General features: G+C 45.3%; 2 protein-coding genes across 2 annotated transcripts; both read right to left on the reverse strand.

The window, feature by feature from the left end:
- Positions 1-3,132: 3,132 nt before the first annotated feature.
- On the reverse strand, positions 3,133-4,017 carry LOC121458323 (dehydrodolichyl diphosphate synthase complex subunit Nus1-like). Its single transcript, XM_041667526.1, has one exon. It carries the CDS (start codon positions 4,015-4,017, stop codon positions 3,133-3,135), a length of 885 nt encoding a protein of 294 aa, XP_041523460.1.
- A 7,373-nt stretch (positions 4,018-11,390) lies between these two features.
- On the reverse strand, positions 11,391-13,212 carry Defb135 (defensin beta 135). Its single transcript, XM_041663802.1, has 2 exons — positions 13,155-13,212; positions 11,391-11,560 (listed from the first exon to the last, which is right to left on the reverse strand). Exons 1-2 carry the CDS (start codon positions 13,210-13,212, stop codon positions 11,391-11,393), a joined length of 228 nt encoding a protein of 75 aa, XP_041519736.1.
- Between the last annotated feature and the right edge of the window lie 292 nt (positions 13,213-13,504).

Raw genomic sequence — 13,504 nt, forward strand, 5'->3', positions numbered from 1 at the left:
GCCAACCGTCTTGGTTTAAATAAAAAACCAAACTGTGTAACACTGTGAAGGTTTACCTGGGAAAAATGAGAATATGCTCTAGATAAGAACATACCAGTTATGAAACAGTCTCTATCTCCAAATAAATAAACAGTCCTTCTTTGGTCACAGTTCAGAATAAATACAATATTCACATAACCACTATGGTCCATGAAGAAAGTATATTGTTTTATTGAATTTTCATTCATACATGTTTCCACTTTTATTAATCAAATTCAATAAATTTGATTCGTTAATCATAAAAACATGCTGTACACATTGTTTACATGTTGCCAAAATCTCTACTCCAAACATATCACAAAAGCTTCACCGATTCTAAGACGGGAACCATCGCACAGATGGGGGTGGGGGATGGGGGGCACTAATTAGCATGCATTCAAAGAGTGCATCGTAGAAATGCATAATTTATTTGGCACTGTTCATTGATAATGCAGCATTTTCTGGTCAGAAGCAAGCATCCAAGGCTCAGTCATAATGTACCGGAATCTGCAACTACATCTTAATCAGCTTTTCGTCTTCATGCAGTAACCAGTCAGTTTGAAGAAGCAAGCCACAATCCAGCTTCAGAATGGCCTTCAGACCCTCCAGCTGCTTTATGTGCACCAAGCTCCCGTCTGCAAACTGGTTCAGCTTGGCAGTTTTTCAATTGTGGAGAATCTCAAGAAGAAACAATTTAAATAAAACACCCTTTAATACACACAAAGACTTGCATCTCCTCTGATGCTCAAAGGGGCTTTTGGTGGTGCCCAGCTTGAGATGATTCTGACACTTCAAGCTGTCTAGATTGAATTAGCAATCATATAAGAAGGTTCTGGAATGTTCACACTTAAATCCACACCCTAGTTACTTGCTTAAGCAATTCTTTTTCAGACTACAACAGACTTAGGATTTTGATTCTATCTCAATGGGCTTGTTTTTCTGAGTGTTTTTTATTGTTGTCTTTGGCTTTTGTTTGTTTGTTGCTTGTTTTTTGTTTGTTTGTTTGAAACACGGTTTCTTGGTTTAGTCCTAGCTATCCTGGAACTCACTAGTAGACCAGGTTGGCCTCGAACTCACAGAGATCCACATGCCTCTGCCAACTGAGTGATGGGATTAAAGGTGTGCACGACCACATCCAGCTAACCAATCTTAAATCCCTTTTCTTCAATTAAGCTAAGTTTAATTCACTAAAACTGACTAAACCCTGGAAGATCTGTTAAGAATATGTATATCATGTTAATGAAAGACATTAACTTTTTTAAAGTTAGTCCCCCTAGGGGGAATAAAAACCAACGGAACATAGATCACTGCAAGGGACACCAGAAATGGGAGATTTTCTAATAATGTTTACATATGCTGTAGCTTCACACAAAATTTTGGCAATAATTAAGACCTTTAAAAAAAGAATTTGTAAAAAAAAAAACCCACTTAAGTGCGAAGTAATATTACTGGACCAAAATTCATTTTAATCATTTTTTTTTTTGGTTTTTCGAGACAGGGTTTCTCTGTAGCTTTGGAGCCTGTCCTGGAACTAGCTCTTGTAGACCAGGCTGGCCTCGAACTCCCAGAGATCCGCCTGCCTCTGCCTCCCGAGTGCTGGGATTAAAGGCGTGCACCACCACCGCCCGCTATTTTAATCATTTTTATTGTAAGTATATTTTTAACATCATAATTGGGGTTTGTAATTCCAAGCTAAAACATATTCTTCCCCTCTGAATCTGAGAAGCTATTCTGGATTATACTTTTCAAATGCAGTTTTTTTTCTTGACTGTTTTTCCGATTTCTGGGGCCTGGTATTTAAAGGGCTCCACTCTAGGTGTGCATGACTCTTGCTGGGAAGAGCTTTTGGAAAACTGTCCATCACATATAAAGAGTGGCTGCCATCAGAACTTGAGCAGTATGGGAAAAACATTAAATCCCTGTCAAGAACAGACTTATTCTTAAAGTAACAGAGCCTATTCTCTGGGACACTAGAGAACATAAATAATCAAGCTAAATTGTCTTCCTGGACTTTGATGGCAAAGGCTCCATCCTACTTAAACATCTATGCAAGACTGTTCCTGAGATTTACTGAGGGGCGGAGGGAACCCCAGGTGTTACTCGGAAGGGGAATGGGCTACTTCGGAGGAAATGAGCTGCCTGGTAGCTTTTCTCAAATGCTCATTTTAATCAAAAGCTAATGGAAATGTTTGTCGCATGATACGCATACCAGCTAAGGCATCAAAAACTGCCTTTTTAGGGAATTTTCCACCTCTAAGAAGATTATTGTTGAGGTTTTTTTTTTTAAATATTTATTTATTTATGTATACAATATTCTGTCTGCGTGTATTCCTACAGGCCAGAAGAGGGCACCAGACCTCATTACAGATGGCTGTGAGCCACCATGTGGTTTCTGGGAATTGAACTCAGGACCTTTGGAAGAGCAGGCAATGCTCTTAACCGCTGAGCCATCTTTCCAGCCCCCTCTAAAAAGATTATTAATCTAGTTTTTGATTGCCTAATTCAACATTTAAAATTTTTATTTTCTGCACTTCATTCAATACTGAACGATTTTACTTTTCCCAATGATCTTCACAATTTAGAACACAGGCACCAAAGCAGTATTCGAAAGTCATCGCTTCCTAGAACAAAGCAATGGAAGCGGCCGGAAACCCGAGGAGAGAGAGTTGTTCTGAACCTGAGTGTGAATACAGGATCCCGCTCCTCTGAATCGCCCTCAAAATGAGAATACTCCCATTTAATAAGTCAATATATTAGTCTTAAAAATAAAAGTTTGGTTACTAGGATAAGCTGAACAAAAATTACCCTCACCCCACTCCAAATGGCCAGCTCTAATCACCCCTGTAATTCACAAAACCGGGGAAGTTGTATAGCTGAGGCCTTTAAAGCCGAAGGCTCCCACCTATTTGCTGCATTCCCGGCTGCCTCTCTGTTTCTTTCCAAACACACACGGGCACTCTCAAGTAAGATACTCTGCGTCTGCTGATAAATTATAAGGTTATGAACTAGATGTGCACAGGGTCTTATAGGTACTTTGTAAACATCAGAGTGATGTAAACATCACTGGGGTCCTTTGTTTCAAAAGCCTGAATCGCATCGTGCGAACAGGGACCACTACTTTCCCAGACGCGGTTCACTCGCCGCGTACAGACAAAGGGCAGAGAAGAAGTCCTCGTAACTGAGGTTGAGGTGAGATGGCAAGGAGATGATCTCAGTCAGTCTGATTTGCCAAGGGAGAAAGCCTAGTGTGCTCTCCACAGAACCAAACTTCAGTACTAAATCCGGATCCGGGAAGCCCTGGGAACGAAGCAAGCCGTCAAACACGTCCACGTTCAGATCTGTGGCTCTCCGTTGCTGCAGCGCCACCAACTGGCAGAAGTCCTGGGCGGCTCTCACTACGTCCGCTTTTCCGTCTTCTGGGGACAGCACCTGCACTGCCGACCAGCAATTTAAAACTAGACCGTCTTTGTCAATACTCTCTTCCAACTCTGCTGAGTATCTGGAACAATCTAAGCCCGAAAGTTCCTGTCGTCGTTTTAAAATTTCCCCCATCAGTCTGGAATTATTTCTCTTAAAAATACCTTGGTGGTCGTAGACGCTAACGTAGGAGATCCCCGCGGCCACGCACCACACCACGATGCTCGCCACGTCGGAGAAGCTGTGCTCCAGCTCCGTGATCAGCAGAGTCAAGTGCACTGGCAGCTTGTGTAGGGTCCGGCCGTCGGCGCGCCAGCGCAACCCAGGGCGCATGGCTGCCAGCGCAGGGTCCCTGTGTGGGAGGTGGTGCAAGTGAGGGTGCTGATATGGGTGCTGGCAGGGACTGCGACGAGGGTTCCCACGGTTCGCCAGAGGCTTGGGGAGCCGCCGGATCCAGCTCCAGGTGCCCGGGTACACGCGCAGCGCCGAGATGAGCGTACAGTGCGGGCAGAGCAGTGCGTGTAGTGCCCGCCACACCAGTGTGCGCAGCACCCGCTGCACCAGCGCCTGCAACCCGGCCATCATCGTGAGAGCCGGGCGCCGCCTCCTCCCACGGCCAACATACACAGCTGTGACCGGCTCCCGCGGCCCCACCCCCACTGCCGTGCGACAGCTTGATGATAGCCACCCAGACACAAGTGAGATGGGATCTGGAGACATTTTAATAATTTTTAAAAAGAATTTATTTTTTAAAATGTGAATGGCAAATGCGTGTTGTACTTGTATTAAGTTTATGTACACCTCTTACCTGCAGGAGCCAGTGGAAACCAGAAGAGGGAGCCGGGCCCTATAGAACCAGAATTACAGTTGGGAGCCACTGAGGAAGCTGAGAATCAAGCCAGGGTCCTCTGCAATTTAAAGTGCAGGCGGTGAATGACCCGTCTCTCCATCCCCTGGAATATGCACTTTTGATTTTTCATTTTCCTGACAGATAAAAAGACTGAACACTTTTCAGAATTTAATTGGTCGTTTGGAATTCTTTCTTTCTTTCTTTCTTTCTTTCTTTTTTGGATTTTCGAGACAGGGTTTCTCTGTAGTTTTTGGTGCCTGTCCTGGAACTAGCTCTTGTAGACCAGGCTGTCCTCGAACTCACAGAGATCCTCCTGCCTCTGCCTTCCAAGTGCTGGGATTAAAGGCATGTGCCACCACCGCCCGGCTTGGATTTCTTTTTAATGACTATATATTTAATTCGTTTACTCGTGTGTGTAAATTGGATGATTTTAGAGATGGGGAGTTTTTTTTAAATTTGTGTAGTTTTTATAGACCTAAGTCATGGGGTTATGACACGGCCTTCAACCTCCTGGGGCACCGCTGCTCCTCGTCAGAACAGATTTTAATCCTCTCACCCCCTCGTTTCCCAGTCCATTGTGTAAGGTTTCTAGGCCAAGGGCAGATGGTCCCAGACACTTTGTAGCTAGCTTCCTGTCTTTAAATGTCATCTGAACTTCTACATTGCCTACTAGGGAGACTCTGGTGGGTGGGCACAGATGCGCTGTGTACATCATATTATTTAACCAAGACAATGATCTAACCTTGACCCAGTTTAGCCCTAGCCTTCCAAGAGAGTCTTAGTAGTTAAAGTAATTGGGGCTGGAAAACACTTGAGCCATGTAGACCAGGCTGGCCTCGAACTCACAGAGATCCGCCTGCCTCTGCCTCCCGAGTGCTGGGATTAAAGGCGTGCGCCACCACCGCCCGGCTCAACACTTGAGCCATGAAAATGACATGTTTTTGCATTGGGTCAATGGCCTTCCGTGGAAGCTTAACAGCCTCTACTGGCAGACTCAAAACAAAAACAAACAAACAAACAAACCCCTTAATACACCCTCATTTTTAGTCCGGAGTCCTCATTTAGAGTTCTAACGAGGGAGGATTCGGGTACAAACTCATGGGTAAGTTGTCCTCTCCAGTTTTAAATGTCTTTCTAACCTAGAAAACACTCTGTCCCTGGGGCTGGGATGTCGTTAAACATAGAAGGCGCCCATGTTAACACATTAGTTTTCGTTGCTGTGGCTAAAATCCCCAAGGAATGCCACTTAAAAGGGGAAACGTTTGCTTTGGCTCGTACTTCAAAGATTTCAGCCCACAGTCCTGTGGTTCCTTGCTCCTGGAACAGCACCAGGCAGAATGCCAGGGCAGGGAGCATGTGACAGAGCAAAGCTGCCAACCTAGGAATGAAGCCTGGGACAGTACGTAGTCCTTGGCGCATGCTCAGTCAGGACTAGCGCCCTTCAACTGGTGCCCTTCTCCAAAGTTTCCCTCACTTCCCCAAAGCCCATCACCTCAGGAGCACAGGCTGGACTAAGGAAGTCAGAGCCCTCACCATCTGCTTACTCCTCTAAAGCTGCTGTCTTGAAGACTACGCTTCAACAGAAGAGCCTTTGCGGGGCATTTCAGATCTGAGCCATAAAAAATGTGCAAGCGACACTTTAGACACTGGTTACTGTCACTACTCGTTGTGAAAGACATGAGTTACATAAACAGGGCCATGAAGATGGCTCGGTGGGTAAAGGTGCTTGTGCCAATTCTGGCAACGAGAGTTCCATTCGTCATAGTGCAAGGAGAGGGGCTGGAGAGATGGCTCAGTGGTTAAGAGCACTGACTCTTCTTCCAGAGGTCCTGAGTTCAATTCCCAGCACCCACATGGTGGCTCACAACCACCTGTAACTTAAATTCCAGGGTGTCTGACGCCTTCTTCTGACCTCTTGGGGGCACTGCACACACATTGTGCATAGGCATACCTGCAGGCAAAAAACTCATGCACACACAAACACTAAAAAAATAAAATAAAGAAGAAAGTACCTGTTCTCAGTGTCTTACAGAGGGGTGGGGAGGATTACTATACAGTGTGATGAAGAGGAAAGGTCAAAGGCCACCAATTAAATACAAAGAAAACCTCTTGTCTCAGATCAGCTACATGGACAATCTCAAAGCATCTATTGAAAACAATTATGGGAACTAAGAAATTAGTTCACGTCCGGTGGTGATGGTGGTACACGCCTTTAATCCCAGCACTCAGGAGACAGAGACAGGTGGATCTCTGATTTGAGACTGGCCTGGTCTACAGAGCGAGTTCCAGGACAGCCAGGGCTACAGAAATATACCCTGTCTCAAAAAACCAAATTAAAAGAAAAAAAAAAGAGTTCAGCGAAGTTACCAGATAATGGGTCAATATGCAAAACTCAATTGTATTTCTAGAAAACATCCACGGATAGTAGCACTAGCTAGTGTAACATAAACAGAGAGGTCACAAGGCTTCCAAGGCTCTAAAAGCTTAGACAATTATGAGACTCACAAAGCCTGCCTCCGAGGTTCCATCCACGGTGGCCACTCCAGGATACGCTGCAGTGCAGCTCCCTACAGGCTGGTGCAGGAAGCTCTGGGGATGCATCGCCCATCTTGGAATGGGCTTCTCAGTGATGCCCCTGCCTGAGGGTCTATCATCATCATCATCTCCCCCCACTCCACCCCCATAAGCAACTCCAATAAACTCAATGACCTGTCAATACACATGGTTGGAATCATCTCTTGGTTGTCTTTGGTGCCCCGGAGAGAACAGACACCTATTCACCTATCCCTAGAAAATGTCCCACGACACAGTTAGAGCCTGAACATGGACAGACAAAAAGCCAAGATGGGGTAAGGCTGAGCAGTTACATGGCCCCTGAGGTGGGTGGCAAGGCTTTGTGTAACTAAGGCTGATTTGACGGAGGGTGAAGCCATCATGAGGGTGGTCCCACCGTGACCGCCTTCCCCACTGGTTGCTGAGTTGGCAGTGGTATGGCCTCTGTTGTGAGTGATATGAGATGTGCCACCAAAGTCAAGCCATCTGCGCGTGAAGCATCCCAGGAGGCATGGAGACACATGACCGATCCTGCTCAGACAGTGGTGCAGAGATAGAAGTCTGTCTTTCTCCTCGTCCCGCCTTTGCTTTTATCCACTCAACGAAGCAGAGAGTGTGCCCCCTCTCTATACGAGTGTCAAGCCTCCTTAATAAGTGGAGGCCGTCACACAAATATGGAGATGTGAAATCTATGATTCGGTGTATACACAGGGGCCTTGGTAGTGGCCCCATACAGAAAACTGGGAGTTATAACTGGAAATTATCAACCTGCATCAGAGCTGTTTGAATTGAAGAAGTCTTTTAAACGGAAATGAGAGAGAGTCCTTTATAGCATGGCCCATGAGGTCATGGGTCATGGGGACAGCTGGGATCAGTCTGAGGACTGAAGAAGTTGAGAAACGGAGCAACATGACTGCTTTCCCTTTCTTGAGATCCAAGCTGTGTGATGTGACCTGATATGAGAGGCTGGTCCATACGAGCCCTTAGGGACACTTGCTTTAGTGCTGGCCGTGGGTCCCAGGAAGGACCGGCATTGCTGAGAAAACTGGACAGGAGAGAGACAGGGTTTGGTTTCCGGTTTCCCTAGCCTGGGAAAGCAAGAAACACAAGCTAAGTCCGGGGAACTTTGGGAACTGTATAGGACTTTAGTTATTCTGTTGCGGCTCATGATGGGGGATGACTGTCACAGGCTCTGGGACACTGTAGTGATGGGGACCAGCATATAAATGGGATTTTAGGTGCTAAAAAATTCAAGATGAGATGGGGGCAGGGAAGCAGATGGCAGAGCCTGTCTGAGTTTCAGAAGCGAATGTGACAAGATTTGTATTGAATCAGAGTTCCCAGGGGAAACTTTTGGCAGAAAAACCAAAATCCTCTGAAAGGCTTTAAAGCCTGGGCAGCAGTTTACCAGGGAGACAAGAGAAGGGGTGAACGGCAGAAAAGTGCAAGATAAAAAACTAAAGTTGAGCTTGTCCTGGAGCTGAGCAGTTATTTCCCACGGAGAATATACTACTCCAATTTCCCTCTGCCGAAAACGTATACTGGAAGAGGGGGGTTGTTTGCACAGCCCGGGGCTCTTCCAACAGTCAGCTGAGGCCAATTGAGAGGCAGCAGGACTAGAAACCAGCCTGTCAGGATTGGGGAGCCAACCCCAGTAGCACACATGGCCATCGAGAACACAGCCATGATGATACATGAAGTAACTCGTGGCTCACCCTTCCTCCCGTGCACATGAACAGGAATCGCTCCTTTGTGTCTTCACCACCATTTGGTCTCGGGTTTGCACCGCTGACTCGTTGGTCTTAGACCTCTGGACTCAGGCTGAACTAGTGTAGAGTTTCCTAAGTTCCCAGTTTGTAGATGGAAGATACCCGAACTTCTCAGACTCTAGAATCACAGAACTTGTTTGCCAAATAAACACATAAAGAGATTTCCAGAAAGCTTAATCATTAAGGAACCACAATGGTCACAATGAATTAAGACTGCATACACAAGTAAGGGTAATTATTTTAATCCGAAAACAGCAAGTACTGGTAAGAATGATGACCAATTAATTCTCTTCTGCTGGTGGAAATGCAAAATGGTGCAGTTTGGGAAATACTCTGTTCCTCAAAAGACTAAATATATAGTTTTTATATAAACTAATACTCTTACTCCTAGTCATTTATGGGCACAAAAACTCATATTCTCACCAGCTTGAGGTAGAAAAAATACAGATATAGAGAGATACCCAGAAATTTCTTTAGATTTGCCCAAAACTCACAAGTTACATGATTTTCATCTGTTAAACGAATGGACTACGATTACTCTATAAATTGGTATTTTCCAATATATAGGAATGGACTACGATAACTCTATAAGTAGGTATTTTCCAATACATAGGAATGGACTACGATAACTCTATAAATAGGTATTTTCCAATACATAGGAATGGTCCCCACAAGTCTCATCGGTATGTGAGGAGACTGGAGGAGGCTACTGACCCTAATGAGCAAGTGAAGAAAATCAAAAGTCCACTGTTCCTCTTCGAGCCACAGAGAATAAGATCACGAGGAGCAAGCGAAATTTTCCCCCGACCGGCCACAAGAGGGCGCCAGACCTCAGGACAGATGGCCGTTAGTCACCGTGTGGGTGACGGAATCGAACTCCTGACCTTTGGAAGGAAGGGCAATGAACAATTTCGGCCGGTTGCAAGCGCAATTTTAATCAGGCGTGAGTGAGTGCTTTCTGTGGCTCCCCTCCCCCCATTAACACAGAAAGAATGGACAGGATAACCAACTCCCACCTTCAACCTGGAAGTGGTTTGTTTGTCTGCTCACTCCCAGACAATGCTTGAAGATCAGGTTTCTAACTGGCCTGGGTGTGATTGCTGGCAAGGCTTTTCATTAGGAGACACTTCCCCATTCCCCAAACCAAAATTTCAATGAGGGTGTGAGAAAAAAAAAATCACTCTGCACCAAAGAGAGAGAGAGAGAGAGAGAGAGAGAGAGAGAGAGAGAGAGATTTCATAGTTGAATAATATAATAACTGAATTGAAATCTTTAGTGAGGAGGTTTAACATCAGACAAGGTCAAGCAGAAGGAAAGACCCACCGGCTTGGAGACATATCCCTGACAACCAACCCATCTAAAAATAGAAAGGGAAAGAGAATATACAAATGTAAAGATAAATTATGAGGTGTAGCTACAGAACAGCCAAGCAGATACTGCTCCGAGAGAGTCAGGGAGAGTCAGAAAGCTTATACAGAAAGAAAAAAGTATTTCAAGTTCTTCCTAATGTTTTTTTTTTAATTTGAAAAGTATACGTGATCATCACATCTAAGAATCTAAGTAAACAAAGCAAAAATGGACAGATCTGAGAGGAGAAGTTGATGGGAACACAATAGTAAGATGACATCATACTCTGCTTTTCACATGGATAGAAAAGTCAAAAGCCCAGGACCGTTGGGCACGCCTGTAATTCAGCCCCCGGGAGCAGAGGCTGGGGAAAGAGGTCAAGGCTTCATGCCTCCTGGGAAAGCGCTCTGCAAACCGAGCTGCATCCCTGCCCAACAGAAAGCTTTAAATGATGTCGTCTCACTAACCAATAGAAAAATCTACTGCTACATACTCAATACTTCCATTTAGCTGCTTTCCAGGTGACTTTTATTTTCCTATTTTCTACATAAGCTTGAGTAAGCCCTTTGCAAATAGGGATACACAGTACTCCAACTTCCAGCTGTACCCCAGTCACAAAGAAGGACATATGACCTGAGAGTAAAAGTTTATTAATCATAGGTGAATTCAGTTACTATGTATCATTAGTATACATACCCTAGAGGGAGGCCGGGGACAGAAAACACTAGCTGGGAGCCAGAATAAGAAGTAACAGCAAAGGTGAGAACAATCATCAGTACAATCAATTTGAGAGACAGAGGCGAGGTTTCTGGGTCCGCAACTACACGTGGATCTACTAAAACTGAATGTGACCTATAAAAAGGAAGAAAGAAATGTCTGTCACAACACTACTTGTAAAAAGTCCCAAACTGAAAACTGTAGATGCAATCATGTAGCTACCCAGGAAAAGCCACAGGTAAGTTCTCCTACAGAATCCTACACACCAAATGGTGACTACAGTCACGTGAAACAATGGAATCCATTTCCCCAAAGCATTTCAGAGCAGAAGTCAGACCAGGAGGATCCAACTGGGGCTGATCTAGCTCAGTTGTAGAACCCTTGCTTAGCATGGGTGAGACCCCCGGATCTGTCTGCAGCCCCTCAAGAGCATGTTTCAAAGAAGTAAGTACTAGATAATTCCTTTGATACAAGGAATTATCCTTGATCCTTTGATACATTTAAAATACGGGTACTGGGACTTCTTTAGAAACGCCTGAGGAAATGTCCCTCATGGGGTCATGAGAAAAACACAGGCGACAAAGAATTTAATTCAAAGTATTTCCCGAAGAAAGGCAAGCCTACAGAAGCGCTGACCGACCACAGCCAGCATTTTAACAGTGCGACTGAGCTTCTCAGAATTCCCAGAGACACCGGCAGGAGAGCCTGGATACTCACAATTACTTCACGAACAGCGTGGGCATGTCCTTTTTGCTGATACAGCACAGGAAATGAGTACCACAAAAAATGTTATAAATTTCCTCTTTCTGACATTTTTCCCTGCAAATGCCTTTTGCTAACCAGCATGTATCAAAAATTCGTCGTATGTAAATATTCAGTCCGCTTCTAGCTACAAACAGACAAAAAAAAGGTTAATGTGATAGTTATTGTCTCCAGTGTCATGGATAGATTAGACTTCCAACTCACCATACAGTTTAATAAGAAACTTCACATAATCGGATAGATATATCCATCATATCTATGACTACACACCCCTTCTGGTTGCTTTGGCCTCACCTTTCAGGGGCCCTGTTATAAGCCATTGGCTCTCATGATCCAGAATTACATGAACTACTGATCATTTATATGTACAGGACAACACAGTAGGTTCAGCGTGCCGCTGTTTTCTACATGGAAAGATCATTCAGCAAAGAAGTTCCGGGGGTCTGCAGAGACTCCATACCAGGAGACACAAACATCTCCCAGGTAGCTTTTGGTTGTCAAAACTTCATTCTGAAGGAAGGAAGACCAAGGGCCTAGAATTCAGAAGCCATCAGTCCCATCCTGATGTGTCCAATGATTTTTTTGCTAAGTGCCCCGTTACCTGTCCTAGCTCAATTACAGAGTACTCAGGGGTATCCTATGGGATAATAGGAAAGAAATGGCTCGAAGTACCTAAAACCCATACCTAAGTCTATCAATGTTAATACCTAGGTGCCCTTGGAAGCCAAGGGATAATGGACAGGGAGGTAGGGGGGGCAGTTCATGGGAATGGATGTAGCCCGGGCTATCCCTCTCTCCTATGGCAAGCCTTGCTCTCTCTTCTAGCTGCCAGCATAGACCCATGGATTAGATTTTGATCTGCAGAAAGAATCAATGTGTGCAAAATGAATAGCGTATGGTCAAATGCTACTGGTAAGCAAAGTTGCCTGCTGCATGTTCACTAGCAGAGCAGCCCCTCTGGAGACAGAGGACTCAAGAGGAGACACGGTGCAGTATCCAGAGATCCTGCCACACCCAAGAGCAGCAACCGTCTCAGTGTGTGCCCAGGTGTGTCTGTCTTTTTCATGGCTCACTCTTGATTCTCAAGTGGCAACTTTTGAATGTGAAGGTTTGAGTTAGGAAGAAGGAGCTTTCTGAACACCCACAAGCCTCTATGTTAGTTACTTAAGTGGGGGTTTCTCCATATTCTCACGTGACTCCCCCCTGTCCAGAGCACAGTTTGGCTACTCAATCTGATGCCCTCACAGGATCCAACTATGCTACAAAGGAATTTAATGCAGACTGACAACTAGCTCAGTGTTTGGATTCTTCTCACTGTAACATTTGCCTTGACTTCTAAATAAACAAGAAAGTGTGGGAACAGCCAACCATGAGAGGGGAGCCCCAAGAGTCCTTGGGGGACAGCTTCCCTTCTACCTTATGTCCTGTCTTTGCTCTAAGAGAGTTTTCACTCCCCTCTGCCCCATTTCTGCCCACATCCCTCCAGCCTCACTGACAAGCTTCCGAGATGCTCAAGACCCAAATTCAGAGCCAGTTCTTCTCTGAAGAGAGCCATCTCCTGTTAGTGCCCTCGGGTCATCTCTTTGTCCCCTGCAGCGACCCACAGCATGCATCTCTGCCCATATTCCTCCTGCTTTTACTACTGTTCTCTTGGCCCTGCCTTTGTCTCGGTCTTGTAGAGCCTCACACCACAATTCTGTAAGCAAAGGGATTCATTTTACCTGGTGGAACACAGCAGAGCAAGGCAAAGGCCACAAGGACCAGCTGTAGGCGCCTCATGGCCAAGCCGGTGAGCAAAGAGTCAGCTGAGCTGCAAGGCAGAGTCACTGTATGTGTGGCTTATGAGACATGAGGACCCGTGTGGCTAGTGAACCTTTTGGAACAAAGACATCTGCTTGCTCCACTGAGCAGCCCAATAAATGCAAGGTCTGACTTTGAATACAGCAGCTCGTCACTAACAAATGCTTGCTGGCTGCCACTTCTGAGTTTCCAGCCCAGTTTACACTGTGTCAATTCAATAGTCTCGTTCAAAGCCCTACTGGGGTTCTGTGTAGATACCTTTACGTCTTCA

Source organism: Microtus oregoni, unplaced genomic scaffold (assembly GCF_018167655.1).
Source record: "Microtus oregoni isolate MIOR12 unplaced genomic scaffold, Mior012 000001F_ref0000356, whole genome shotgun sequence".
In the NCBI taxonomy this organism is placed as follows: Eukaryota; Metazoa; Chordata; class Mammalia; order Rodentia; family Cricetidae; genus Microtus; species Microtus oregoni.